This window comes from Cervus elaphus, chromosome 20 (assembly GCF_910594005.1).
Source record: "Cervus elaphus chromosome 20, mCerEla1.1, whole genome shotgun sequence".
In the NCBI taxonomy this organism is placed as follows: Eukaryota; Metazoa; Chordata; class Mammalia; order Artiodactyla; family Cervidae; genus Cervus; species Cervus elaphus.
Genome location: NC_057834.1, coordinates 137,304,587 through 137,331,948, shown reverse-complemented (window position 1 = coordinate 137,331,948; position 27,362 = coordinate 137,304,587). Strand labels below are relative to the sequence as shown.

General features: G+C 64.3%; 1 protein-coding gene across 2 annotated transcripts; it reads right to left on the bottom strand.

Moving 5' to 3' along the window:
- Positions 1 to 4,186: 4,186 nt before the first annotated feature.
- On the bottom strand, positions 4,187 to 26,517 carry ESPNL (espin like). 2 transcript variants are annotated; one of them, XM_043877371.1, is made up of 9 exons: positions 26,143 to 26,517; positions 24,835 to 25,025; positions 23,183 to 23,369; positions 20,749 to 20,931; positions 16,812 to 16,943; positions 10,667 to 10,781; positions 9,552 to 9,664; positions 8,520 to 8,717; positions 4,187 to 6,190 (listed from the first exon to the last, which is right to left on the bottom strand). In XM_043877371.1, the coding sequence occupies exons 1-9, from the start codon at positions 26,473 to 26,475 to the stop codon at positions 4,601 to 4,603; spliced, it is 3,042 nt and encodes a 1,013-aa protein (XP_043733306.1). In that variant the 5' UTR covers positions 26,476 to 26,517; the 3' UTR covers positions 4,187 to 4,600. The 2 variants fall into 2 exon arrangements, with proteins under 2 accessions (XP_043733306.1, XP_043733305.1); XM_043877370.1 differs by lacking the exons at positions 20,749 to 20,931; positions 23,183 to 23,369; positions 24,835 to 25,025; positions 26,143 to 26,517 and adding an exon at positions 16,221 to 16,292 and having other exon boundaries at positions 16,812 to 17,125.
- Between the last annotated feature and the right edge of the window lie 845 nt (positions 26,518 to 27,362).

Sequence of the window (27,362 nt, the reverse complement as noted above, 5' to 3'; positions counted from 1 at the left end):
GCGGTGGGTCCTGTGTTGTTTTATCATGATGCTCTATGGCAAGCGTTTCTGATGTGGTGAGTCATTTCTGATGTGATGAGTCTTTGGACCATGTGATTTTTAATTCCATCATAATGGGGACACATCACGCTTTAAGAAGGTGGAAGTGATACCCGGTCACTTCTAGTAATGGACGTGCAGGTTGTGAGCCATGCGGACTGTGATGACGAGTGCGGTGTCACCTCTGTGCCTTCCCCTGGAACAGACTGGAGCGTGAGATGACCGCGGTAAAGCACACGATCGTCTTTATAGCCCGATGCATGGACAGAGGGTCGTCCAGCTCGGGTGACCGAGGCACTTACCAGCAGGAGGTAAGACCGCCCCCTACGCTCAGCCTGGCCCAGTCTCGCTGTGAGGTCCTGCACAACCAGACCCGACCACACCCTCAGTGGGTGTTTCACGGATTTACTTGCTCACAGTATCTCTTATTCCATCTGGGATTTATTTGGGGCATGGGGTTCTGTAAGGTCATATATTTTCTTCCTCAAATAGTTCCCAACACTCTCAGTACTATTATTAACAATCCCTTCTTTCCCCCACGGATTTGCTGCAGCAACTCTATAGAAAAAGGGCAATGTTTTCTGAGTGAATTGTCTCTTCTGCTGATTTGAATGAGCATATTCTAGGGTCAGAGCAACCCTAGTTCCATCAATGGACTATTACTCTATAATTATAACTATTATATTAGTCCATCAATGGACTATTACTCTATAATTGTAACTATTATATTAGTCCATCAATGGACTATTGCTCTTCATACCTGAAATGTAAGCCTCTTCGTCACTCTTCTATTTAAAATCGTCTAGTCTGTTGTATTAGTTAGCTATTGCTGCATAACAAATGACCCCAAAGTCTAGTGTTGTAAAACAACGAACGTTTATTATCTCACAGTTTCATGGCTCTGGGACTGCTTTAGTGGGTGGTTCTGCCTCAGGATCTGTCCATAGCTAGTGCCAAGGGGCCCACTGGACATCAGTCACGGGACAGAGGCTGGCCTGGGACAGAGGTCCACACCGACCTCTCCACAGCACTACTCCTAACACGGTGGCCAGCTTCTCTCAGAGATAAGACAGCAGCAAAGATGGGAGTCTTTCATAACCTACTTGGAGGTGCAGTCTGTGGCTTCCACCATATTCTGAGCTACAATGAGGGAGAGACTCCACCAGATGTGGTCAGGAGGCAGGCTCACTGGAGGCCTTCTTGTAGGCCGGCCTCCACAGCTGGTTTGTTCATGCCTTATCACCACTAGCACTACCTGGGAAGCCAGCTTTGTTCATGGTTTCTTTCCAAAGAACTTTAGAGTTGTTAAAAAAAAAAAAAAAGAGCTTGACTCTTCTAAATCCAAGCATTGACATTCAAAGAGCTTACACTGTTACAGTATTTATTCTCATCATGAGAAATATGTACCACCTCGGGTACAGCATTTTCTTCACATTTGTCCTGCACACGTTTACAATGGGCTGGGGAGAGAGACCAGGCTCCCCTTCTCCAGTATCTTCCCGAGTCTTCTGGAAGCCTCTGGTTCTGCACCTTGTTTTGTGTCTGGTCACCTCACTGAAGTCTGCACCCTCTGGATCCCTACATAGGGGCTCTGCAGTCCTCAGTGGGGTTTTGACAACTGGACACCAAGATTAAAGGGCCCTACAGCTGAGTGTGGCCTTGCTGGGCCAGCGACCCACCACCCATGGCAGTGGACACCTGCTTCCCACAGGTGGGTTGCTAGTGGGGTTCCGAGGTCACCAAGCATCAGAATCACTTGGAACGTCTTTTAAATAACAAACCAGCTTTCTCCGGCCCAGCCCAAGGGACTCAGGATTCCTGGGGTGTTCTTAGGATACAGAGTATTTATAAGGAGGCCCCCAGGAAGCAGAGTGCCTGCAGAGGGGCATTTAGGGAGTCACCCATGAGTGCCCAGCAGAGAGGTCCTTTGCCTCTGCCAGGCCTCTCGCTGGGGTCTGAGTGCCCCTTGCTACCTAAACCTGGAGCCCTGGTCCTCCTGGAGTCCTGGATGCTCATGGGAACATGAGAGTCGGGGCCGTGGAGGGCTTTGCCCGAGGCCACAGTGAGTGGGGGGGTGCCCCAACTTGGGTATGCAGGCCTCCTGCTCACTGTCTCCTGAGCAGCCCTGGCTAGCAGCCCACCTCTGGGGCTCGGCTCTGCATCTGCCGCCCACCCTGGTCCCGCCTCCTCAGACAACAGGGTCCTGTGGGTGGCCCAGGGGAGGGAGACATCAGAGCGTCCACCACCTTCTGACCCCCACCTCCAGGCTCACCCCGTTTCACCCTGTGCCTGCACCCCGCCAGCCCAGGCAGAGGCAGAGTCCTGTGGCCCAGCCCTTGTCTGGCTCCAAAGGTCAAGCTTCGAGGCCAAGAGCCAGGGCCTCAACACTGTACGGGATGCGTGCGGCTGCCTAGAGCCAGGGCCGTGCTCCTGAGCGTGTGCTCCTTAAAATACTAACATGGCTGGCGAGCATCACTGTCATCCTAGGACAGAGACCTTCATACGGGGCTTCAGTCCATCCTCACCAGGACCCCGGGGATGGGCGGGTCAACACCTTACCCCCATTTTACAGATGAGGACGTGGACGCTCTGTGGGATAAGGATGCTGCCTCTGGGGCTTTGGCTGAGCTGAGCACTGAGGTCTGGGTATGCCCCCAGCAGGGCCCCCTCTGGGCTCAGGGGCAACAGGCACGCACAGAAAGGCCGGTAGCAACAGGTCTTTATTTAGCAAACTCACGCCCGGTGTCGACCCTGCAGGAGGGCTTGGACCCAGAACCTGGCCAGCACCGCCCACTTGATCAGCCCACGGAAGCCCCGACGGCCTGAGCCTCCCACTTTATTTCTTCCCGGGCATCCCTCCCTGAGACTTCAAGCCAGCAGCCTGGGAGGACCCCCGATCCCCCACAGCTGGCCTGAGCCCTCCCAGCTCTGCAGGCAGGGAAGGACAGGCAAGAGAGCTGTCCTGAGGGGCTTCTGCAGGGAGGTGAAGGCCGTGGAAGGTTCCTGAAACCTCTTCCCCACTCCTGCCTGTGGGGCCATCGCACAGCTGCAGGATATCTCTCCCTGAAGGCCCCTGGACTCCGCACCCTGACCAGGAGGATGCGGGAGGGAAGGCCAGTCTGACAGGAAGGCCTCCTGCCCCTCAGATCCTGTTCCCTCAGCTCCTCCCTCACGTCACAGGTGGGGAGGGGGGCCGCAAAGGGGGAGGGGCACGGCCCAAGGTCACCAGGCTTCACAGGTGGGGGAGGGGGGCCGTGGAGGGGGAGGGGAGCTGCCGGGGGAGGGGCATGGCTCAAGGTCACCAGACTTCACAGGTGGGGGAGGGGGGCTGCTGAGGGGAAGGGGCAAGGCCCAAGGTCACCAGGCTTCACAGGTGGGGGAGGGGGGCCATGGAGGGGGAGGGGAGCTGCAGAGGGGGAGGGGCATGGCTCAAGGTCACCAGACTTCACAAGTGGGGGAGGGGAGCTGCAGAGGGGGAGGGGCATGGCTCAAGGTCACCAGGCTTCACAGGTGGGGGAGGGGGGCTGCAGAGGGGGAGGGGCATGGCTCAAGGTCACCAGGCTTCACAGGTGGGGGAGGGGGGCCGTGGAGGGGGAGGGGAGCTGCCGAGGGGGAGGGGCAAGGCCCAAGGTCACCAGACTTCACAGGTGGGGGAGGGGAGCTGCAGAGGGGGAGGGGCATGGCTCAAGGTCACCAGGCTTCACAGGTGGGGGAGGGGGGCTGCTGAGGGGAAGGGGCAAGGCCCAAGGTCACCAGGCTTCACAGGTGGGAGAGGGGGCCGTGGAGGGGGAGGGGAATGGCCCAAGGTCACCAGACTTCACAGGTGGGGGAGGGGGGCTGCAGAGGGGGAGGGGCAAGGCCCAAGGTCACCAGGCTTCACAGGTGGGGGAGGGGGGCTGCTGAGGGGGAGGGGCAAGGCCCAAGGTCACCAGACTTCACAGGTGGGGGAGGGGGGCTGCAGAGGGGGAGGGGCATGGCTCAAGGCCACCAGGCTTCACAGGTGGGGGAGGGGGGCTGCTGAGGGGAAGGGGCAAGGCCCAAGGTCACCAGGCTTCACAGGTGGGAGAGGGGGCCGTGGAGGGGGAGGGGAATGGCCCAAGGTCACCAGAAGGAATGGAGTCGGCATTGGAGGAGGGCAGACAGAGGCTCAGGATGTGACCAGAACCACAGGCACGGGAGGACCTGAGAGACGGGACGTCCTGGTGACTCAGTGGGGACTGGAGGACGGCCAGTGGGGAACAGGCTGGCATCAGAGGCGTCCAAGAGACGTGCAGGCCGAGGGCGTGGGCAGAGCCCACGAGTCATCCAAGGTCAGGGCGACTGGGGTCCTGAGAGAGCTTCTCAGGTGCAGAGGTGACAAGGGGGGCTCTGAGCCCAGTCTTGTAGCCTAGGAGGAAGCCGTCAGGGGGCAGACATGGAGGGTGGCAACTAGCACGCTGAGTCCCTGCCGGCCTGGTCCCAAGGCTCACCTGGCCACCAGGTAGGCGAAAAGGAAAAGAGAAGAGAAAAACCAAAACCACCCCAAACCCGCTCCAGAAGGAAGGCAGGCCTCCGGCCCACGTCACTCCCCAAAGCCGAACATCTCAGCTTCCTTCTCCTTCCAGAAGGCGAAGCTCCGGTCGATGTAGCCACAGATGTCCTCGCTGTTGAAGCTGCCCCACTGGAGGCCGGACCCCAGCCTCTGCACTGCGGGCTCGGGGCCGCCGGGGCCCGCGTGAGGCAGGGGCCCAAGTGGGGTCAGGCCGGACTTGCGGCCGGGCTCCGCCTCCCGGGCGGGACTGTGGCTGGAGCCGAAGAAGCGGGCTTTGATGTCCTCGAAGCCATCAGTCCAGGCACGGCGCCCAGCGGCCACCTCGTCAGTCACGGCCTTGTGGAAGGCACGGGCCGCCTCCCAGCCGTGGGCGCCCAGGTGCTCGAAGACCTCGAAGCACAGCAGGTGGCGCATCTTGCGCTCCTCGGCCGGCAGGTCGCACTCCAGGAGCTGGAAGTAGCCCAGCATGAAGAGGTCCAGTGTGAGGCTGCTGTAGGGCACCGGTGCCCCATCCACGTGGGGCAGGAACTGCTCCGGGGACAGGGGCCCGCGGGGCCGCCGGCTCAGCCGCCGCAGCTGCCGGGCAGGCACGTGGGCCAGGACGGCCTTCCAGTGGCCCAGCAGCTGAGCGATGACGCTGCGCTGCTGCCAGAGGCGGCCGGGCCGCGGGCTCTCGCTGGGCGGCAGGGAGGGCGGCAGAGGGTCCCTGGCTGCCTCCTGCCCCCGCGGCCCCGCACGCCGGGCCTCCAGGGTCCTGCAGGCCGCCGTCTTGAGCGCTGGCGTGTAGGCCGATTTCTTCCAGTGGCTGAGAAAGAGGGTGACGATGCGCTCCTTCCGAAGGCTGGCCAGGTCCGGGCCCGGCGCGGCGCCCGCCTCCGATGGGGCCTCCTCACAGCTGATGCCTGAGTCGCTGGCCTCCTCCGTGTCGCCCAGCCCGGGCCTCCCTCCTATCTGGCCACCGCAGGGCAGGATGGGGGCAGGCCAGCAGCCCCTCGGGCATGACCCCGGCTGGGCCCCCAGCTCACAGGGGGCAGGGCTTGGGGTGCAGGGCTGGCCGGGGGCTGACTCGAAGTTGCCGCGGAGCATCCGCACAGACACCCCACACGCTCGGATCTCGTGCTGGGCCTCGCTCCTCGGGGGGCTGGCCGGGGCTGGGCTGGGGGCCTCCCTGGGGGCCTCTGGGGGGGCCCTCTCCTCGCCCTGCACCAGCCCGTTCACGCCCCTCAGGAGCAGGGACAAGCTGCGCACCAGCCGAGCGACGTGGCTGCACCAGAAGGGCAGGGCCTGCCCGCCGGGCGTGGCCTGCGAGGCCCCCTCCTCGGAGCCCTGGGGCACGGCCTCCGCAGCCTCCAGCCCGGGCCCCGGGGACGGGAAGCGGCTGTTGACGGTGATGCTGACCAGGGGCGCAGGCAGCAGGGCCTGCAGCTCGGCCGCCAGCCGGCCCAGCTCGTTTTCGTACTCCTGGCAGCGGCGCCGGAGCTGCAGGTCGGCGATCTGCTTCTCCAGGTACACCAGGTCGTCCTCGGTCAGCAGCTCCCCGAAGGGGCCCAGGATGGCCTGGTGCGTCTGCGAGTACCGCCAGGCCGCCTGCTCCATGGGGTCTGCACGCCCGCCGTCGTCCTGGACACAGGGAGGGCAGGTCAGCGGGGATGCAGCCCACATGGCATGCTCCTGCCGGACACAAGCTCCCCTGGGTGGCCTGGCCCCAGGGAGCCCTGGGGACCCTGGCTGGCCCCTGCCTGGGCTCAGAGGGTAAAGGAGGTGACAGGCCAGCCCCAGGCCCCAGCCCGAGGCTCAGGGCAGTTCTCACCCCGGGCAGAGCCAGTCTTGCCCTCAGAAGGGGCAGGGGTGCCTCTGCTCTGCCACCCCCGAGTCCTCCTCCTCTCCTCTGTGGTGAAGTCAAAGGCTGTCCCCAGGGCCCTCTGGATCCCTGCACAGGATGTCCTGCGGGTGGACAGTGTCCCCAAGGAAGGGTAGCCTCTGAGTTCTCATGGCGTATGGCCAGCTCTACCCCAGAACATCACCCCTCGGGGCTCCCCCTGACGCCAGGATACGGCCTGACCCCAGGGCTCACAGTCTGTGGGAAACAGACACAGAGCCTCCCAGCTGGGGTCCCTCTGGGTGGCTGCGTGCCCACCCGGTCACTCCCCCGAGACCCCCCGAGCGAGGTCCTGTGTCTGCCCCACCTCACAGGTGAGGAGCATGAGCTCTTGCCTAGTTGCCAAGAAGCCCAGGGTCATCTGGTGCAGGTGGGCACTTGGCACAATAAGCCCCCACGAGGCCTGGGGCAGAGAGGGGAGACTGGGGAGTGTTTGGACCACAAGCGTCAAGCCGGGAACTCGCAGCCAATGGCCAGGCTGTGCCCAGGCCCATCCCCTGCCCTTTTGGCCTGTTTTCTGTGTTTCCCTGAGTTCTTCACACACCCTTGGCTCTGCCCTAAGGTCAGATTCTAAAGGGCCTCCTGGCTGTGACAGGATGCCCCACCCACTCCGGCCTTGCTCCACCCCCAACCCCATGGGCATCCTGGACCAGCTGGGCCACTAGACCAGAGCCGCCCAACACTTCTGAGATGAGGGAGAAGGTGTGCCGAAAACCCTGCAGGAGCCACTCCTCAGAAGTGCAGCTAACTCAGGAGCAGGGGGGTTTATTTCACTTGAAATCCTTTAAATAGCCGCAGCTGCTGGGGCAGATTGAAGGCAGGAGGAGAACAGGACGACAGAGGACGAGATGGTTGGGTGACATCACTGACTCGATGGACAGGAGTTTGAGCAACTCCGGGAGTTGGTGATGGACAGGGAAGCCTGGTGTGCTGCAGTCCATGGGGATGCAAAGAGTCGGACAGGATTGAGCGACTGAACTGAACTGAACTGAAATAGCCACAAATGGCTGGCCTTACGGTACTGGCAGGGCAGCTCTAGACAAAGGGCTGCAGAATACATCATTCAAGACAAAGCCACACCCCTTCAGGATACAACTCTAGAACAGCTGTCTACAGGGCGGCCAGAGGGAGCCTGTTAAAATTCAAGTCAGACCAGAGCCCTTCCCTGCTCAAATTCTCAAAGGCTCCCTGAAAGTCCTGAATGCCTGCCTGTCCCCTCTCTGACCTCACCTCTACGCTGCCTCCCCCTGCCCCCCCGCCACTTGGGCCAGCCCACCCTGCCTCAGGGCCTCTTCACTCACTGTTGCCTCCACTCACAATTGCTTGTCCTTCATCCCCAGAGGGCTCGCCCCTCACTTCTGCCTGACTCCTGCTCAAGGACACTCTCCAGAGAGGCTGCCCCTGAGCACCCGGACAAAGCAGCCCCCTCCCCTTTCCCCTGCCTTCTCTCCACAGCAGTTGGACCCTCCCTCCCCCGCTCCCCGACACCCCCAGCACAGTTGCCCAGTCACCCCGCCTTCCCTGCTGGCACAGAAGCATCAGGGGGCAGGGCTGGGCCCCTTCACTGCCGAGAACAGAGTCTGACATGCGACGGGCAAGACATACAAATCGTGAGATCAAAGAACACGTGGGCAACACATCCCTAAGACAGTTGAAGGGGCACTGCTCACAGCCCTCTGATCTGGTTCAACCTCATCGTCTGGCAGAAGAGGAAGCCGAGGCCACAGAACGACACGCAGTGGGGTACCCAGGTCTCAGGACTCGAGGTGTGGGCTCAGGAACCCACCTTCCACGTCTACCTGCTGGTACTAAGTCAGTCTCCTGCCCCACCTCCGCCCTCTACACCCTGGTCCCACCCGGGCCCCGCCCACCTCCCGCGACACCACGCCCTCCAGGCCCCGCCCACGTCTGACCACGCCCCGCGTCTGGCCCCACCCCACATCTGGCCCCGCCCCCACATTGCCCCCGCCCATGCCTGGCCCCGCCCCCACGTCTGGCCCCGCCCCGCGTCTGGCCACGCCCTACCTCTGGCCCCACCCTGCATCTGGCCCTGGCCCCACCTTGCCGGACCTGGGCCTCTGAGGCTGCTGGAGCTGCACCCAGGCGTGCCTGCAGCTTCCGCACCATCACCTGCCGCTTCCACTCGGGAATGGGTCGGCCGCGCTCATCCCGCGTGGGCACCAGCCCGTCGAGGTCGCCCAAGCGCATTCCGTCCAGCTGCAGCGCGACCAGGCTGTCCGGGGCGCCCCCCGCCACCGTCTCCGCCCCCTATGTGGATGCAGGCACTATTCGAGGAGGCCCGTAGGAGACTGCCGCTCCGAGAGGAGGGGAGGGCCGGCCCGGAGGAGCACAGCTGCGGGAGGAGGGGCGTGGGGGCTGACCAGGGAGGACGGAGGAGCTGACCACTACTGCACCCGCAGCCTGTTCAAGTGTGAGGCTTTGGAGCGCAGGGGCCCCCTGTCTCTGTGTGACCCCAGTATGTGTGGGGAGGCTCGTATGCTGAGAGACTCCCCCCTACTCAGCTCCGAGCATGCCATGTGGATGGGGAAACTCATTTGGGGAACAGCTGCATAGACAAAGCCTGGTGGCCAATCGTGGGCTGCAGGACTTGTCAGAGCCTTTAATGTGCTGTGTGCACTGTGACTGCACTTGCCAGACTTGCACAGAACAGCTCAGGGGCTGGGAGCTCCCAGCCCGAGTGAGAATCGCTGGGGTGGGGGGTGGGGGCGAGGGACAGCAGGGGGCGCCAGGACCAGCCTTCCCATGGACGGATGCTTTCCGGTACGGTGACAGCAGCATCTGTCAGGGTGAGGGGCTTGACCCACTGGGACCCCTAGGATCGAAGACAGTGGCATTTCCACTCTGATGGGTGGACATATACTTGTGGCCTTGAACTCCCATCTCCCCAGAAGCTGGGTGCGCCCCCGACTCCAGGCCAACCCGTCATCCCAGGGACCTCCTGGGCTCTACCTGGAGCTGGAGGGAAGTGCCTGGCTGCCCCCGGAGTGACCTGGCCAGGGCCGGCATAGGAGACCATGCTGAGAGGCCAGCTGGGCTTGGGCTGGGGGTCTTGGAAGACAGCGACACGGCGGGGGCGCTCACCGTGGGGACGGCCATGGCACTGGTGGTGACCCTCGGGGGCGCCGTGTGAGCTGTGTGCTCCCTCGGAGGAGGCTGGTCTGGCTGGCCGGGCCAGGCTGGGCTGAGAGACGCTGCTGCTGGGAGGAAACGGGAGCTGGTGTCAGAGAAGCGGGGGTGGGGTGGGGAGCAGAGGACCCCAGACCGGGGCACAGCCAGCCTTCCTGAAGGACCACTGGACCGGGAGCTGAAGGCCCAGCCAGCCCCCTGACCAAGCGCCCCGGGCAAACTCACTCGTCGCTGCGATCCCATGGGTGTCCATGGGGCCAGCTCCAAGCCCGGCCAGCTGGGGAGCCTGCATTTTACCCACCTCATCCCAGCCATGGCCTGTCCCCCCTCCCCACTCTCCTACGGCCTGGAAGGAGCTAGAAAGGGTGTAGTGTTTGGTAGTCTGGGGACCAAAGGCAGCCCCATCAGAGCAGACCTGTCCTTTTATGACTCCCCTCTCCACTGCACGTGTGTGTGCGCATGCACACACACACACACACCCCTACCTATGCGTGGCTACATAACTACCACCCATTCCACGAAGCACACGTACCCTCACGACACATGGGGCCTGCTGACATTTTTCATGCTATCCCATTCTACTTCGTTTTGATAAATGCTGGTCCCAGTCCCCCTAGCTGGTGGTGACCTGCGGTTTGAGGACCACCCCCCTGCCCCCTGCAGGAGTCTCAGGAATAGCAGTGGAGAGAGCCGACCTCCGCGGTCCCTCTGGACGAGCAGAGGCCCAGAGAAGGACGGACTACCTGGGACCCCAGCAGCAGGGGAGCTGGGCTGCGGGGGCTTGAGGCTCACAGAGACGCTGAGGACTGGGCAGGAGGCAGCTTAAATGTGGTCATGGAGCATTCTGTCCTCACTTTAGCAAGGTGGCAGGGCGATGACAGAATCCCGGGAGAGCTGGGGGGCTGGCCCCAGCCCGGGCCTCGGTGCCCTCTGTGCCAGCTGTCCACCCTTGCTGCTCCCCACACCCCAAGCCCCCTCGGAGGACCTCAGGGGGAGGCGGAGGCCAGCAGGGCCCAGTCCCTGCACCCCTGGCCTGGGCCAGCCCCCCTCCCAGGGACGCGTTTACTCACGGGTGGGGCTCCCAAGGCCTGTGCCTCCACTTCTGCCATCCTCCGGGGGATGTCTGGCAGCCGACAGCGGAGGAGGGGGGAATGGCGGGGGCGGGGGGGTCATCAGGAGTGGCACCTGGGGACGGACAGGCCTGGTCAGCGGGAGGCCGGGGGGCGGGGCGGGGGCCTTGACCTGGGCTGCCAGGCCGGGGTGGGGGCACCCAGCCCTGGCCTGGTCTCCGAGGTGGGGCTGGGAGAGGGAAGTGTGTGGGGGCGAGGGGCGGTACCCCTGGAGGTTATGCCCCCCATGTCTCTCCACCCCGGGGGCACGCACCCCCACCCCCACTGGGTGAGCCCCCATCTGGAGGCCCAGCTCGTGAGCGCCCTCTGGAGGCAGCTTAACTCGGCTCCGGGTCAGGGGCTGGCGTCCCCCTCAGGCTCAGCACTCCTTGGCCTTACAGGGGACACGTGTACACACGCACACTTGCGGGCACACGTGTACACACACACACACACACCTTGCCGACTGTCCCCTGACGGCGCTGAGACAGACTGCCTGGACCTGCGCCCGCGCTCAGCCCCGGGCACACAGGGAATCCCAGTGAACCTGGACGTGTTCTCAGCCCCGCACCTCAGAGCAGTGGCGCGGTGCCCAGGACCCACCCCGCAGTCCCGGGGATCCTGGGGCCAGGGAGGCCCACGTCTGGGCTGCAGGGGCCCCCACGTTGCAACCCCACATCTGCCCCAGGTCTGGGGCACCCCCACCGTCCCCCTTGTGCCCAACACTGACGGGTGGGCAGCCAGGAAGAATCTTAGACCTGGAGGCAGCCCAACCCTGTCCCCCGTCCCCAGCTCAGCCCTGTGAGGCCCCCGCTCTGGCCTCTGACCAGCAGGAGCCAAGACGGCTGGCCGGGCTGACAGACGGGCTGGCCCAGAAGAGACTGGGGCGCTCAGGCCACTGTGTGCAGGACTGCCCTCGCCACCTGCCTTCCCAAGCCCCTCCTCAGGTGGCAGAGAAGCTCTCCATGAGGACGTGAGCCGTCCTCCAAGTACTCCAGAGCCAGGCTTGCTGCGTTTTAAAGCTGAGCATCGCAGGCGGGCCGACCCCGTCTTGCAGGTGGCTTGTCTCCCAGCTGCCCCCCTGGTCGCCCTGATGCCTGAAAGCACACGACCGCCCCAGCTCGGGGCTCCAGCAGAGAAGGCCACCCATGGCGGGCCCGCTGGGCACTCACCCTTGACCGTCAGACCGAAGTGCCTCAGCCTGCTCCCTCCCGTGGGCAGCGATGGTGGGCAAGGGCCTTGGGGCCCCCACGCTGGCGCTGGACAGAGCCCCGGGCCGGGCAAAGGAGCTGGATCAAACCTGCCCCACAGGGACGTGTGGTTTGGGCCCAGTGCTGGCCCCAGTGTCAAGTGAGTGGCTTGAGCCACGGCTTCATTCAATATCCTCTCCTGTCCCTGCCCTGAAATCCTTGATCGGTTTCTAACAAGAAGCCCACGTGTCTGCTTCGCGCGGAGCCCTGCCCTTGACGACGTAGCTGGCGCTGCTGGGGTTAAGTCCCTGGGCCACCTGAGTGTCCCCAGCTCCCCTGCAGGTGGGCCGGGTCCCTCCCCCCCGGACGAGGAGGCGCAGGTGTCGGGTGGCCGCCGTGGCCTGGGGGACCCCTCAGAAGAACCCCAGTGGCTACAGCCACTGCTGCAGGGCCCTCGGTCACATCCCGGGACCCTCTGCACTCCAGGGCCACCGGGAGGGGAGCCTGGGGCCCGAGTGCTTATCTGCCCGTCGCCGGCACCTCCTACCTCTCTCTGCAGAAACTGGTCCCGGGAGCCCAGGAGCCCAGCCTTGGCAGGAGCGTCTCCCAGCCCCCAGCCCGAGAGGACCTTTGGAAGTAGGCACTGGGCTGTGAGCACAGGGAGCTGAGCAGTCTGGAGCCGTCGGGGCTGTCACAGCGCCCGCCCCCGGGAGCAAGAGGCGTCGCATTAATATTTGAAGGCGGAGGTGTCAGGTGGCCCAGCGGGCTTTGGGCTGGCATGGGATCCCTTACCACCAGGCCTTAACCCTCCCCTGGACAGGGGCCAGGGGAGCAGACCCTCTGGAGAGGGAGGGGAAGACCAGAGCTCCTTGGTTGTACAAAAGAGACGGCAGAGAGGGGTCCACCAGGGCAGCCCTCAGGCACAGCTGGGCAAACAGATTCGGGGAGGCAGGGTGCTTTCTCAGGGGTCCATGGTGGGGACAGGGATGGGACCAGAATCCTACTTCAGACCCCCGCCCCCTTGATCCTGCCCCTGGAGGAGCCCAAGGACTGAGCCCCTCGAGTTGCTGCCCCTTCAGTCCAGGACCACCAGCTGTGGAGGGAGAGGCAGGCGGGTGGGCCTCTAGGGGAAGCGCGGCACCAGTGGGGTCCCTGGTACCCCTGCCAAGGATGCCAAGCCCTGGCTGCTGTTCACCTACCTGCCTTGGCACAGGGGACCCAGAAGGAAGACCAGGCTGCTCACGCTGGCTACAAATTAGGGGGCGCCCCGGCTAGGGGTTCTCGGCTGTGACACAAAGCTGTGTGTAGCAGCCATCCGCGCCCAGGTCGGTCACCCCGGGACTACGGGGTGGGGGGGGGGCGGAATCTGACAAAACACGACGCCTGCTCCCTGCCGTGTGCCGCAGACCTGGGAATCTCCTGTCTTCCCGCGTCCACAACGCAGGCATAGGTGGCTTAGGAGCCTGGAGGGTCCAGTCAGACCCCAGACCCGACGGCTGGAGAACCTGGTGCTGACGGTCTGACGGACAGAGTGGGGCTGAGCCCCAGGCGCTGAGCCTGCCAGAGCCTCCCCGGCCGCCCCTGCCTAGAAGCCCTTGGGGCTCACCATACCCCTGCACCCCCGGCTGAATCTGGGGTGAGGCGAAAGGGCCTTCCACTCCCGGCAGAGTGCACGGCTCAGCTAGGGTGGAAGGAAGAAGGAAAAGGCAGGACATTGGTCCAGGGCCCAGGGGAACGGACCTTGGCCCCAGACCACCGCACCCGCAGCCTGGGAGGCCGCATGCCATGGGTCCCTGAGGCCGAATTCTGCTCCAGTTCTCCCCGAGGAGAAGCCCTGGGGAGTCGCTCAGTGTCCCCTGGGCCTGAGTTTCTCTGCCTTGGCTGGGACTTACCGGGAGCCCCTGGCAGGGCCTGGCGCACCGCTGCACAGACCTCCTTGCTGCTGTTAGCACAGTGTCACAAGGATCTCTGAATTTTAACCAGCACGGGGGTCTGCTGTGGCGGCCCCCAGTGATGGGAGTATCCAGGCCCTGGACGAGTCTACGGGACCTGGGGGAGTGCTGCCGACCTCTGGGGTCCTGACAGCTGGGCGTGCCCAAGGTTGGTGGTCAGCCGGCCTTGGGTTGGTGACCTTCCTGTGGTCTGGTGTCTCTTTTTCTGTGTTTCTGATGAGATTTGAGCAGTGCCACGCCCGCCATGCATTATACATGGAGGACCGCTGTGGCGAGCTGGGTTACAGGCCTGTAACGCCACCCGGGCCGAGAAAATCATGACCCACGGATGGGTGCTGGACACCCAGGCACCACGGCTGAGATTGGGTTACGGCTGCCCTTCCCCCGAGGAGAGCAGTCTGCCTCGGGGAGCCCCTTGCCCTCTCTGGGTCTCTGTTTCCCCATCTGGACAGTGAAGGGGTCTGAGGGCACCTCTGGACCCAGGGGTGCGCAATTAGCCACTAAACCGGTTGCTCAAGGCACACCTCTAACCCCCAGCGAGGCTCCTCGGTTCCGTCACACAGATGAGAGACCCGGGGCTCACGGGTGCTCATGACTTGGGGGTGTCACTCGGCCAAGAAGGGTCGCTCCAACTCTGGTGGAGGTGAGCACAGGGGTGGGGGAGTGGCGAGCTGAGAGGCTGGGCTCCCCCCTGCGTGGAGGGCTGTGCTCACCCCTCTGGATGGCTGCTCCTAGCTGCAGCAGCCTGGCCCACGCCCTGGAGGTCTGGGGAGCAGGGGGCCCCCTCTAGCCACTGCCCAAGCCCTCCTCACTGTGCAGAGGTGACCCCAGGCCCAGGGAGGAGAAAGACGTGGCCAGGGTGGAGGTGGGGTGGTCCAGGCGGCCGGGGGAGCACCTGCCCAGCCTCACCTCCCAGACTGCCTCTCCCGGGACCCACGACGCCCTGGGAGCAGAGGCAGGTGGCAGGATTGACAGGAAAAGGCAGCCTTTCACCACCTCCTCTGAGCTTGACACGGGAAGAGGCTGCGCAGGCGACCTCTGGATATTGTGTTTCCATCAATATTGCATCGGGCCCCCGCCTCCCCCAGCCTGGCGGCCCCAGCTGACGGCCTGCCCTCCTGCGGGGCCGAGACTGAATGTGGGGGGTCAGGGGCAACTCCAGCCAGCCCCGGGTGCAGCAGCTCATGGGGACAAGCTCATAGTCTGACGACCCTGTCCCTCCGCCACACAGGCGGGGCAGGTGGATGGGCTGGACACTGTGGGCCTGCAGGCTGGGTGTGGAGGCTACACGGACCTCCCAGGCTGGCGTGGGGAATCCTGAGCAGAGGATCGCTGCCTCGTAGCCTGTGGTGACACCAGGGGAGACCGCCAGCACCAGAAGGAACCCCAGGAAACCTGACATGGGCTGGTCCCTCAGCCCCCAGTGGAGGGGTCAGCAGGGCGTCCACAGTCCCCAGCCATAAGAGAGCCAGGCAGAGCGTCCAGGAGGGGTGGGCTGGTGTGCCTGGGCCTGGGGAGGCGGGGCTGGGCACAGAGGTCCTGATCGGACAGAAGGCCCGGCTGTGGGCACCGCTGCGTGGGCTGGAGGCGAGCCAGGGACCCCCGGACAGGGGCCAGGAGGCACCTGCCCCTGCCAGCAGAGGGGTCGCCCAGCCCCGACCACAGCAGGCTCCAGGGCTCACACAGGCCAGGGACCAGGTGGCCAGGCCGTCCCCAACCTGCGGACTACAGAGCTCCGTCCACCACACCAGAAACCCGCAGAGTTCCCCCAACTTCTGGAACCCAAGCCAGAAAGACAACTCTTGTCAAGCAATAGCCAATCGAAAGAAAGTCTGAAAGTCGTGTCTGACTCTTTGTGACCCCATGGACTATACAGTCCATGGAATTCTCCAGGCCAGAATACTGGAGTGGGTAGCCTTTCCCTTCTCCAGGGATCTTCCCAACCCAGGGATCGAACCGGGGTCTCCTGCATTACAGGCAGATTCTTTACCAGCTGAGCTATCAGGGAAGCCCATAGCCAACAGAAGGATCAGTAAACTTTAGTAAACAGGTTGCTTCAAGCAGTGACTGCAGCTCCTGTGTCTGAAACTAGGATACCGAGACAAACCAGGACTCCAGCGCATGTGCCCTGAAGCACCCCCAGCCCCCAACCTGGCCACCCTGGCGTGGGTGTTCGGCGGTGGAGACAGGCTGTCTCGGTGGTGGCCAGGTGAGGACCAGCCCGCTGGCCCAGGGCCGCGGAGGAAGATAGCTCTGCCTCCGTTGTCCTGGACACTCTGGGGGAGATGCCCCAAGGGAAAGGGAGGTGCAGCAGCCCTGGGTTGGGACCCGGTGTGGGGAGCACGGTGCCCCTGTGGGCCTCAGAGCTCTCACCTGAGGGGGCAGCCAGCCGGTCCCAGGGACACCTTCCAAAGGGGTGGCCAATACAGAAGACTGCGGCAAAATCTGTGCAGGTTGGGACGAGGCGTCAGTCACCGCCCGGGGCCTTGAGGGGCGGGACCGATGGAGCAGGCCTGCTCCCGCACACCTGCATGCTCACGGCTTCATTCATTCAGCAGACACACGGCCAGGCACGGGCTGGGGGCCGGCACACGGGGTCCCTGCCCTTGCAGAGGCCAGGCTGGGTGAGGTCACGTGCCCAGCTGGGAGCCCGCCTGAAACTGTCCCTTCTGGGCTGCACAGGGCTGGCCCGCCTCCTGGGGTCACGCCCCCGAGAACCCGGGAGGGACCCCACTCCCACCCCCGAGTGTCCTCAGCCCGACCCAGCCGCCTGGCCTGAGTGTGAGCGTGGGCTCTGTGGCCTGCAAGGCGGGCAGATCTCCGCGGAGCTCCAGCCGCAGCCCAGCCCTGGTCCCCCTTGTAGCCCTGAGACCAGGCCCTCCCCTCCTCCCTCCCGACCACAGGGAGGCCGGCCGGGTGAGCTCCCCGCAGGGGGGCCGGGAGGGAAGGGGCCGCGCGGCTCACCGGCCGGGTGCTGTCTCGCAGGTACTGGGCACAGTCGCGGTGGCCGTGGTACTCCGCCAGCTCCGCGGCCGTGTAGCCATCCTCATCCCGCAGGGCGGGGTCCACGCGGTGGGACAGCAGGGTCTGGCAGCACTGCGGGGGGCATGGGGGGCAGACACACGTGAGCACCGCCAGCTCCCCGCACCCCCGAGCTGAGACAGCGAGGCCTGAGCTCCCGCCCTGACCCGGGCCGCCCTGAGCCGGCAGCATGCGATCCTGCAGGCGCCAGCACCATGAGTCCGGCATAGGAGCCCCAGGCGCCCTCGCTCAGGGGCTCGCCGAGGGCCCAGACAGTAAGCAGGCGGCACAGTGGGATCCCAGCCAGGCTGCCTGACCCTGACTTTGCCCCTGTAGCCCAGGCCTCGGGTTTAAATACAGAGCCGGTTTCCATCTTTACAGCAGGTCCTGGAGGAGTGTCCATTCTCACACAAAGAAACTGGGGTGCAGAGGCTAAAGACGACGGCTCCGCCCCCAGGTCTCCGGGCTGTACCCTCGCCCACCTTACCCACCTTGCCCACCTCGCCCACCTTGCCCTGCCTGCTCCCTGGCCTCCCGGCCAGGCCTGGCGCTCAGCGAGCCCCTCCTCTTGGCTCCAGGTCCGGGGTGAGCTCCTGGGATCCTCACTCCATCCCCGATGTCTCCATCTCTGAGCGTCTGGCTCCTGCTCTGGCCTCACACTCCCCCTCCCCTGGCCAAGCCGGCGCTGGGCCCCCAGTTTCCCTCCCGGCTGGGCCCCAGGGACCGGAAGGAGAGGAAGGCAGACGCTCAGCAGCGGGGAGCAGAGGAGGCTGGAGCGTGGAAAGCGAGAGGCGCCTGGGCGCATGAAGGCCCTTTGTGATGGAGGCTGCGGTGGGGTGGGGGGCGCAGGAGCGGGCCATCTATCTAGAGCCTGGGGGGCAGCGGTCACAAGAGAGCGGGGGCACTGGGTGTGGGGCCTGAGCCCAGACGGGTCTGGGGCAGCGGCCCTGAGGACAGGGAGAGGAGGACTTCACCGCAGTGATGGCCACCAGAGCGGGCACCTGTGAGCAGGGGCGGGAAGGCGGATGTGGACTCGAGCAGGACGGTCTGTGCCAGTGCCTCCGCTTTTCTACAACTCTGAAACGATTCTAAATTCTTCTAAAATAAGAATCTATTTTAAAATACGGAGTGGGCATTATCAGAGAAATGCAAACCAAAGCCACAATGAGGTACCATCCCACACCGGTCAGAATGGCTGCTATCCAAAGTCTACAAGCAATAAATGCTGGAGAGGGTGTGGAGAAAAGGGAACCCTCTCACACTGTTGGTGGGAGTGCAAACTAGTACGGCCATTATGGAGAACATGTGGAGATTCCTTAAAAAACCAGAAATAGAACTGCCATACGACCCAGCAATCCCACTGCTGGGCATACACACCGAGGAAACCAGAATAGAAAGGACACGTGTACCCCAATGCTCATCGCAGCACTGTTTACAATAGCCAGGACGTGGAAGCAACCTAGATGTCCATTGGTGGATGAATGGATAAGAAAGCTGTGGTACATATACACCATGGAATATTATTCAACTGTTAAAAAGAACGCATTTGAATCATTTCTAACAAGGTGGATGAAACTGGAGCCTATAATACAAACTGAAGTAAGTCAGAAAGAAAAACACCAATACAGGATATTAACGCATATATATGGAATTTAGAAAGATGGTAACGATGACCCTATATGTGAGACAGCAAAAGAGACACAGATGTAAAGAACAGACGGTTGGACTCTGTGGGAGAAGGCGAGGGTGGGATGATTTGAGAGAATAGCATTGAAATATGTATATTGCTGTATGTGAAATAGATCGCCAGCCCAGGTTGGATGCATGAGACAGGGTGCTCAGGGCTGGTGCACTGGGATGACCCTGAGGGATGGGATGGGGAGGGAGGTGGGAGGGAGGTTGAGGATGGGGACACATGTACACCCATGGCTGATTCATGTCAGTGTATGGCAAAAACCACTACAATATTGTAATTAGCCTCCAATTAAAATAAATAAATTAATTTACAAAAAAAGTAAAATAAAATACAGAGTGGGGTGTGGGGATTATATTTCCTGGATGATCATAATTTTCCGGAACTGTTAACAAATTTAAGACCCTACAGGTGATCAATAATGTGTGGACTCTGCTTCCGTGCTGGTTATAGCACAACCAGAGACATGGATTTGAGACGGATATTAGGCTGGATCGTAGATGGCGTGGAGAAGTTATCGTGGGGCTTCCCTGGTGGTCCGGTGGTTACAGACCCACCTGCCAAGGCAGGGGGACGTGGGTTCGATGCCTGGTCCGGGAAGACCCTTCATGTCGCAGGACAACTAAGCCTGTGTGCCGCAAGTACTGAGCCCGTGTGCTGCCAGTCCTGAAGCCAGCAAGCGCTAGAGCCCGGGCCCGCAGCAGAGAAGCCACCGCGATGACGGTAAGTCCCTGCACCCCAACGAGGACCCACTCCCACTCGCCACAAGCGGAGGAAGCCGGAGGGGTGGGGGGCCACAAGGAAGACCCAGTACAGCCAAGGGAAGAGGGATTTCCACAACACAGAGACGGAAACGCAGGGCGGTTCTCGGCTCTGAGGCTTGAGTTCCTTTCCTTTCCCACCGGGGGAGGAGGGTAAGGAGCTCGTGAATCCTTGGCTCATCTGTTGAACCTCCTGGATGCCTATAGAATACTTCACTTGAAAACAGATATTGCCGCTTCAAAATAAAGGTGGCAGGACACTGCTCAGGCCACCCTCGGGTTGTGGAGGCAGTGGCCAGTGGGGGCGGGATGCTGTCTGAGCCGCACCGTGCTGGCTCAGGGCCCTTCTGGCCACCCGCGGCCTCCCCGCCCAGGCCCCTCTGGACACCACCCACATCATCTGCTTGGTGAGCCCATGGGGCTGAGTGCTGGCCTGCAGGGTGAGAGGAGGGGGTGTGGCTGGGGGGTGGGGGGAGCAGGAGGGGGCCCTCAGGGCTCCTGAAAGTCAGGAAGAAGTGTTCGGCCTTGCTGCTGGGCATGGGGGCACCACACATCTCTCTGACTTGTCAAAAGGACCGCTTGCCTTCCCAGGTCTCTGGCTGGCTGCCCTGGGCTGCTCATGGGCCACCTGGGCCCAGGAACACTTGGGGTTCCAGCTGGAAACTGCTGTCCAGAACCGAAGTCCAAAATGGGATAGCGGGCTGCACCTTGATAAAACACCCGCCCTAGACTAGCCTCTCCGGGGCCCGCGGGCCTGTGGGAAGGCCGCGGGCAGGCCCAGGAGACGTCGCAGATGCACTGACCCACTTTGGAGCCCTGCTGGGTGGTTCCGGGGAGGGCGGGCAGAGGAGTCATCCCACGTGCTCCCCTCAGACACACTCTGCTCAGACACAGCCTTGCCTTCGCAGGAGGTCCGCGGGCAGGTCGTGCCAGTGCAGGGGCCAGCGGCTCACGGCCGGGTCCACTCCCAGGCCTGGATTTCAAGTATCGGAACACCGACCCTGCCTACTCCAGGTTCCCAGATGCTGTTTCCTGGGCCACGTGCGCCCCTAGGTTTATCTGGATCACAGCAAAGGGGCTGACCTCACACCCCCCGGGGGCTCTGCTCCCAGGCTGCTCAGAGCAGGGGGCCAGCAGACCCCCTCCTGGGAGGACTGGCAGGAAGACCAAACCCTGAGCCGGCACCCGGGGGGGCTCCAAGCGAAGGGACGGGTCCCCCACTGAGGGCAGAGCCTGGGCCTTATTCCCAGAGAGGTCTGAGTCTGCATTCTGGGCAATGGCTGCCCTGCTGAGGCTCGGTAAAAGGGGATAATAAGATGTATGCTACAGGGTTGTGTTGAGGGTTCAGTGACAGTCACAGGAAGCAGTCCACGACTGCCAGCTCTTGGAGGCTCCCCTGCCCACCCCGTGACCCCCACTGCCTTACCTCCATCTGCCCATTCTCCGCTGCATCGTGGAGGGGTGTCCCCCCCCAGGAGTCTCTCATTATGGGGGCGCCCATCAACAAGAGCCGGTCCAGAATGGGCGTGTGGCCGCCCCGAGCAGCGAAGTGCAGGACGGTGGCCCCCTCGTCATCCCGAGCTGTCAGGCTGATGTCCGTGAAGGTGACCTGTGGGTGGAGGAAGGGGGACAGGCCAGCTGAGGCCGGACGGGGGCAGCCACTCCCCCCCGGGGAAGGGGGCCCTGGGGACATGGCTGGCTCCTCTTGTGCGCCCCAGGCAGCCTGGAGGCGCAGCAAGCTCGGTGGTTTTCTTTTTTTTTTTTTTTAAGCTCGGTGGTTTTACTGCGAGATTCCACAGTCCCCAAACCTGCCCCAGCCCAGATCTTAAGCTGAACACCTCCAGGGGTGTTCCCACTTCAAATAAAGAACGCCTTTGGGCAGCACCCCAGGGCCAGTAAACAGGTGTTTGCTGATGAAGAGAGGGACCTCCTGGCACCAGGCCTGTTTGCATCCTGACCGTCACAGCTCCAGTGCCAAGACGCAGGGTGCTGGGGGCAGGCCCTGTGCAGCCGTCCTCAGCACGCTGGACGTGAGCCCGGTCATCCTGTGGCCTGGGCCCCGCACCGGCAGCCTTCCGGCCAGCCCTCCTCACAGCCCTCGCCGGCCCCCAGCCCTGACCACGTGCCCCCAGGGCAGCCACGTGACCCCTGCCAATGCAATGCCGGAAGGGGCTCTTCTGCCTTCCCGACGGAAGGGCTGGTGGACATGGCGTCACCCCCTTTTTCTCCCCCTTCCTACTTTGAACGTGGCCAACCTTCTCCATGAAGGCGAGGCCAGGAGAACAGCAAGGATGTGACCGGGTGTGGATGGCCTGCCGTGTTTCTATATGGAAGGGATAACTTTTCGGTGGTTTAGTTCCCCAGTCACTGCAGCCAAATGCTGGCTGATCCAACATTCAAACGTGTCTGTTAGAAAAAGGACAGTGAGCTGGGAGGAGAGCGCCTGCCATCAGCCAGCTACCCCAGGGGAGCGCGGCCCCATCCCTGAGTGGGTCAGCCAGGCTGGACTCCGCCCCTCTCCCCAGGGTCCACCCTGCAGGAGGCGGGGGTGGGGAAGCCCATCTGGAAGAGCCTTTCTGGCCCTGGGACCCTCAGCCACAGCTGCTTCTTCCTGGGATGAGCCCCGTGGGGCTGCCCGGGGGGCTGGGTGGACGTTCTTCGCTCCCGCCTGCCCTCCCGCCGCTCCCGGGCATCCCCACTGCTCTGAGATGCCGCGCGTCCCGAGTCCCGCCGACTCACTCCCACCGTGTGTGCTGAGTGCCCGCTGCCTTTGTGCCCCCGCGGCCAGACCCGGCCCCCGCAGCGCCGGGAGTCCAGGTCTGGGAACAGGCACGTTTCTCTCATTCACCATCTGAACTACAGGCCAGAGGACGGAAGCACAGCTCCACATGAGGGCCAGGGCGGGGCCCACGCCGGCAGATTTCTCCTACGAGTGGGGCTGGCCCCGTGGGAGCAGCTGCAGAAGGGCAGCTGGTGGGGGGCACGGCCGGTGCAAAGGTGGGTGCCGGCGGGTGCTCCAGGGGTAAAGGGCCAGCCTGGGAGAGGCGGTGGTGAAGGGAGGCTGGAGGCAACTGCTGCGGGCTTCTGAGGCCAAGGTGAGTGGCTGGAGGCCAGAGGAAGTCGCTCCTTCCTTCCTTCCCTCACTCAGCATCCCCACAGCTCTTACCATGTGCCAGGCACAAGTGGAGCAGCAGGACTGAGTCCCTCCCCAGCCACCTCTTGCCCCCCTGCTCCTCCCCAGAGCGACCTCCCCAATCTGACCCCTGACCGGGTAATGAACACCCGCTCTGTAACCCTCAGAGCGCCGGGACACCCCACAGGCCTGGTTTTCCAGGGCGGAGGCGGAAGTCGCCAGCCCTGGAAAAAGCCTTGGAAGAAGGCATCCTCCCCCCATCTAGGTCACTGTGTGTTTCTTCTGGAAAGAGGCCCAGATGATGCCTCCATGGTTCAGAAGGGAAGAAGGGTGGGGCTCGTGGGGCCTGCCCCAGGGTCTGGGTAGCAGGGCATGGACACGTGGGCAAACAGCAGGGCCAGGCACTGCCTGTGCAACCCACCCTGAGAACGGGACACCCACCAGGACTCCTAGGGGAGTCCTGCCGGGGAGGGTCCAGTCCAGGGCCATCCCTAGTCAAAGCTCCCCCTGCGCCCTAGACTGGGCCTGGCATGTGGGTGCTCTAAGGCTGGGGGAAGCACTTCTGATCCGCCCACCACCCCGTGGTCCCTGAACTTCCTGTGGGCGATCCGAGACCCAGGGGGTGGCGCCTCGGCCCCAGCTGGCCCCGCTTGCTAGGCGGGAGCAGGTGCCAGCTTCCGCGGACGCCCCCCCCACGCCCCGCGCGCACACCCCGGCGCCCCCTTACCAGCCAGACGACGAGCGAGTAGTGGCCGCCGGCGGCGGCGGCGTGCAGCGCGCTCATGCCGTCGAGGGCGCGCAGGTGCACGTCGGCGCCGCAGTCCTTCACCAGGAACTGCGCCAGGTGCAGGTGGCCCTCCTGGCAGGCCAGGTAGAGCGGGGAGGCGCCGCTGCGCGTCCGCTGGTTCACGCCGCTGCGGGGGAGGCCGGACTTCAGAGCGCGCTCGGCCGGGGGTCTCGGGGAGCCGCTCTGGCCTAGGGCCCAGATCGGGCGCGGAGGCCCGGCACCTGGCTCTTTGCGGCCACCCCCTTACCCGCTGAGGGGCTTAGACGGCAGTGGCCCAGGTTGCGCGCGGCCCAAGGAATCCAGCTCCCCCCACTGCCATCAAGCTGTGAGCGCCGCAGGGGGTTGGCCGACAGGGGTCTCCTCTTAGGGTGAATGGCCCAGCGGGGCCGCCGTGGGCAGCTCAGGGAACCTCTGGACCCGGGGCCTGCTCCGTGCAGGGGGCCCTTGTGAGCAGGACACTAGCCTTTCGGGGCGCTTGGCCTGGTGCCGGTATTCCAGGTCCCCGTGTGGACCGAATGGGCAGGGTCGTCAGGTTTCCGCAGCCAGCCTTGCCTCCATGTGGTCGCGGGGCCAGGTGAGTTCTCGGTGCCCTGCAAATCGCTGCAGGGAGCGGCAGCCCCCTCCCCCAAACGGGCCCGCAAGCCCTGTTGACAAAGACTTCCGCTCCAGCTCCTGCGGTCTCTGCCGGTGGGCATGTGGGCCCTGGGGCAGCGGACCATCCCTGTGCATGTGGATGTTTTAATGTGAAATCTCCCGGTTTTCAAATGACAGAAAGTACTTCTAAAACTGCCAGTCTGACACACTCTGCGGGCGGCCAGGCCCGGGGCAGCCGGTGTGGACTCTTTGGGGAGGACGCGCAGAAGGGAGTCTCAAAGGCCTTGGGGGAGAGATCAGGACGGGAAGGCCCAGGAACAGCAGCATTGTCACGGGGTGACTAGGACGGCCGGCCAGCTAACAAGAGCCCCGCAGGAGAAGAGGTGTGGTCAGAGGCAGACGCTCGCGGGAGAAAGGCCAGGTCGGGTGAGGGGTGGACAGAGTCCCGCTCCCAGCCAGGACAGCCGTCCTGCGGACAGACGGTGCGGGCGGCAGGCCACAGACGCCGCACCCCCTGACGGCCAGGTATACGCCCGGGTGTCTTCTGTGGGGCCAGGACCGCAGCCGTGCCCACGGCTGGGAAGAGGCGGTGGTCTGCTGCCCCCCGCCCCCGCCTTAGCTGAGCCGGTCCCCTCCCTGCCTGTCCACCTCGCCCATCCGCCTACTCGGGGCAGTGGGACCGGGCGTGTGGAGGGAGAATCCACTGCCCCCAAGCCCAGTGCTCACTCTGCTCGCTTCGGGAGGCGTGAGCAGCGACCTTCGCAGCCCAGCGGGGGACATTAGGCCTTGAGACGCCCCCAGGCCGCGAGCGCGTCCCCCTCCCCCCTCGCCCTCCCCTACCCTCTCCGCCCCTCCCGGGGGCCCGTCCCCCTTCCCTTCCCCCTACCCCCTTCCGCCCACCCGCCCCCGCCCCTCCCCCTCCGCCTCGCTCGGCCTCGTCCCCGCAGCCCGCGCCCCCTCCCCCGGCCGCTCCGCCAGGCGGCGCCGCAGCCCCTCACCTGCGGTGGGCGGCGGTCAGGAGCTTCAGGCAGGTCAGGTCCCCGCTGACTGCGGCGTGGTGCAGCGGCAAGGCCCCCTCCAGGGTCTCCAGGGTGGCCGCGTGGCCCTCGCGGAGCAGCCACTCCACCAGCGCCGGGTGTCCGAAGCGGGCGGCCAGGTGCAGCGGGGAGACGCCCGACGCGTCTTGGTCCTACCGGGGCGCAGGCGGCCGGTGAGCAGGCGGCGGGCCGGCCCGGGCCTGCCGGGCAGCCGCTCAGGACCCGCCGGAGAGCTCCCACCCCTCCACCTGGCTCCAGCGCGAGGGTGCGAAGGGGTCTCCTGGACTGAGCCAGGCCACCGGCTTGGTGTCACCAGCAGGGCCGGGACCAGGCAGGTCTTTTGGGTCCAAACCCCTGATCCTGCACATGCGAGCCCCCCCAGGCTGCAGTCCTGCCCTTCCCTCTCTCTGCTCGCCATCGGGGAGGCTCCACTAGCCCAACCTGCTCGCCTAGGGTGGGCAGCCTGCCTCGTGTCCAGGGGTGATCCAGGGGTCTCTGCCCCGCCCTCACTGAGCGCCCACCCCACGCCCCGAGTCCTCTTGCTGGGGAGCTTCTCTCCCGCAGGCATCCGCACACCTGGGCGTTCTCCCAGGCTCTGGACCAGCCCTGCTCCCGCCCTCGGGGCTGTGGGAAGAGCCCCTGAGGACGGCGGGGCTGCGGCTGTTGGACACTCAGGCTGTGTGACCCGTGGGTCTTCCCTCTCCTGGGACCCAGCGCCTCACAGAGACGCCCACCCAGCTCTGGGCTCCGGGAGGGAGTTCTCTCTCCATCACAGCTGGCTCACCCACACCCACGGGGCCGGCAGGGAGAGGCGGGCAGGAGAAATGTCCGCGGGGAGACCATCACTGAGCCCCGGAGCCCCCACCGGGGTCCCTGAGCACCCGGGGTGGGCCAGCATCTCCTGAGCCCCAGTGCCTGCTGGGGTGGTTTGCCCAGACCCTTTTCTAGACCCTTTGGAAGCAGGCCCCGTGGATCAGGCCTGATAAGAAGGAGACCCCAGGAGACCCCACACTGGCAAGGCCGGGTACTCTTGAGTGGGGGCCGTGGGGTGAAAGGACGAGAGGGGCCGCTCTGTGCTGGGCGCTGGGGAGTACCAGGCGGCTCAGGAGGTGTCTGTGGCTTCCGGGGGCCTTGTTTGGGGCTGGGGAGAGGCGTGGGGTGGAGACACGCCGCTGTGTGTGGAGAGCAGCAGCCCAGGGCCCTGGGGAAGCCTGGGGCTCCAGACCCGGCTCTCGCTCACGCCTCCCCATGGACGCGGGCCCCGCTCACCTGAAGACCGCAGCCACCGTGGCGCACCAGCCAGCCCAGCTCCGCCAGGCCGCCGGTGGCCGCGGCGTCGTGAGCGGGGGTGGCCCCGTTGTGGGCGCGCTGGTTGCCGGGCACCTTGGCCCGCTGCACCAGGAACCTGACGCAGGCCAGGTGGCCGGCCCGGGCGGCGTGGTGCACCAGGCCGGCCCCCAGGGCGTCAGTGACGCGCGGGCCCAGGGCGCCTGCCTCCAGCAGCAGCTCCAGGGTGGCCAGGTCCCCGTCCTTGGCGGCCACGAGCGCCCGCTGCTCCTCCATCCTCCGCCCCGGCCACCCAGCCGGCTCTCTGAGGCTCATGCAGGCCCGGGCTTCCTGTTTCAGGCGGGGACGCAGCTGGCAGCTCCGGTTACCCGATAAGCGCGCACAGGGCAGATGGGAAGCGGCGGGGGTGGTGGGGGGGAACAGGCCTTGGGGACCTGGCCTTGCAGCCCTGCCCCAGCCGCTCCCGGGGCACCCAGAGCAGGGGAAGCACCCGCATCATGTTCGGGTAGGAGGTGGGCACTGTCCTGTGGCTGGACCATGCCTCCCCTCACGTGGCTCGAGGGCTGGGACAGACTTCCCACATCAAGTGGGTATTCACAGTTAGTGTCCTTTCCAGGAAGTGGTCGGCTCCCGAGAGTCTGCTTCCTCTGGGCCAGGGACAGCCTCCGAGGGCCGTGCACAGGCCTCCTGGGAGACAGACCCTTTCCCCAGGAGGGCAGACGCGTCCAAGGGAAGCCCTTTCTGGGCGTCTTACACCAGGTGCTGGAGTCTAAGCGTTTGAGCCATGTCGCCCACAGGTACCTGGGCCCGCTACGCCCTGGCCACGCTCTCCTGGAGCCTGGCCTCGGCTGGCACTGGGGGCTCCATGCGCCTCTGAGTGGCAGTGGCTCTGCAGACCAGTGATGGGCCCAGGGTCTGGCCCTGGACAGGAAGGCCTCTGAGAGGAGGCTGAGGGCCTCAGGTGCCCTCCTCAGCCCACCCTCCAACCACAGGGGCCGGAGTTCATGGTCCCAAGCCCATCTTTCAGAGATGCCCAGCATCTTTTCCCAGGCCGTTATCTGCAGTGGGGCTGGACACCCACAGTGCGTGCTGGTGAGCTCGGGGCGCCCTGGCCTCTGCCTGGAGCCCGCTGGATGCTCACTCGTGTCAGGGAGCTGCCTTGTGGGGCTCCCGCAGACATGATCTCAAGCTGGAGTCCTGGA

Bases quoted from the DNA above. Each gene is read 5' to 3' on its own strand.
- ESPNL (XM_043877371.1), bottom strand. From the start codon at position 26,475: ATGAGCCTCAGAGAGCCGGCTGGGTGGCCGGGGCGGAGGATGGAGGAG. The intron at 9,665-10,666 runs GTGAGTAAACGC...TCCTCCCAGCAG, and splicing joins AGGCCTTGGGAGCCCCACCC to CAGCGTCTCTCAGCCCAGCC. The intron at 6,191-8,519 runs GTCCGGCAAGGT...CCCTGTGTCCAG, and splicing joins CAGCAGCCTCAGAGGCCCAG to GACGACGGCGGGCGTGCAGA.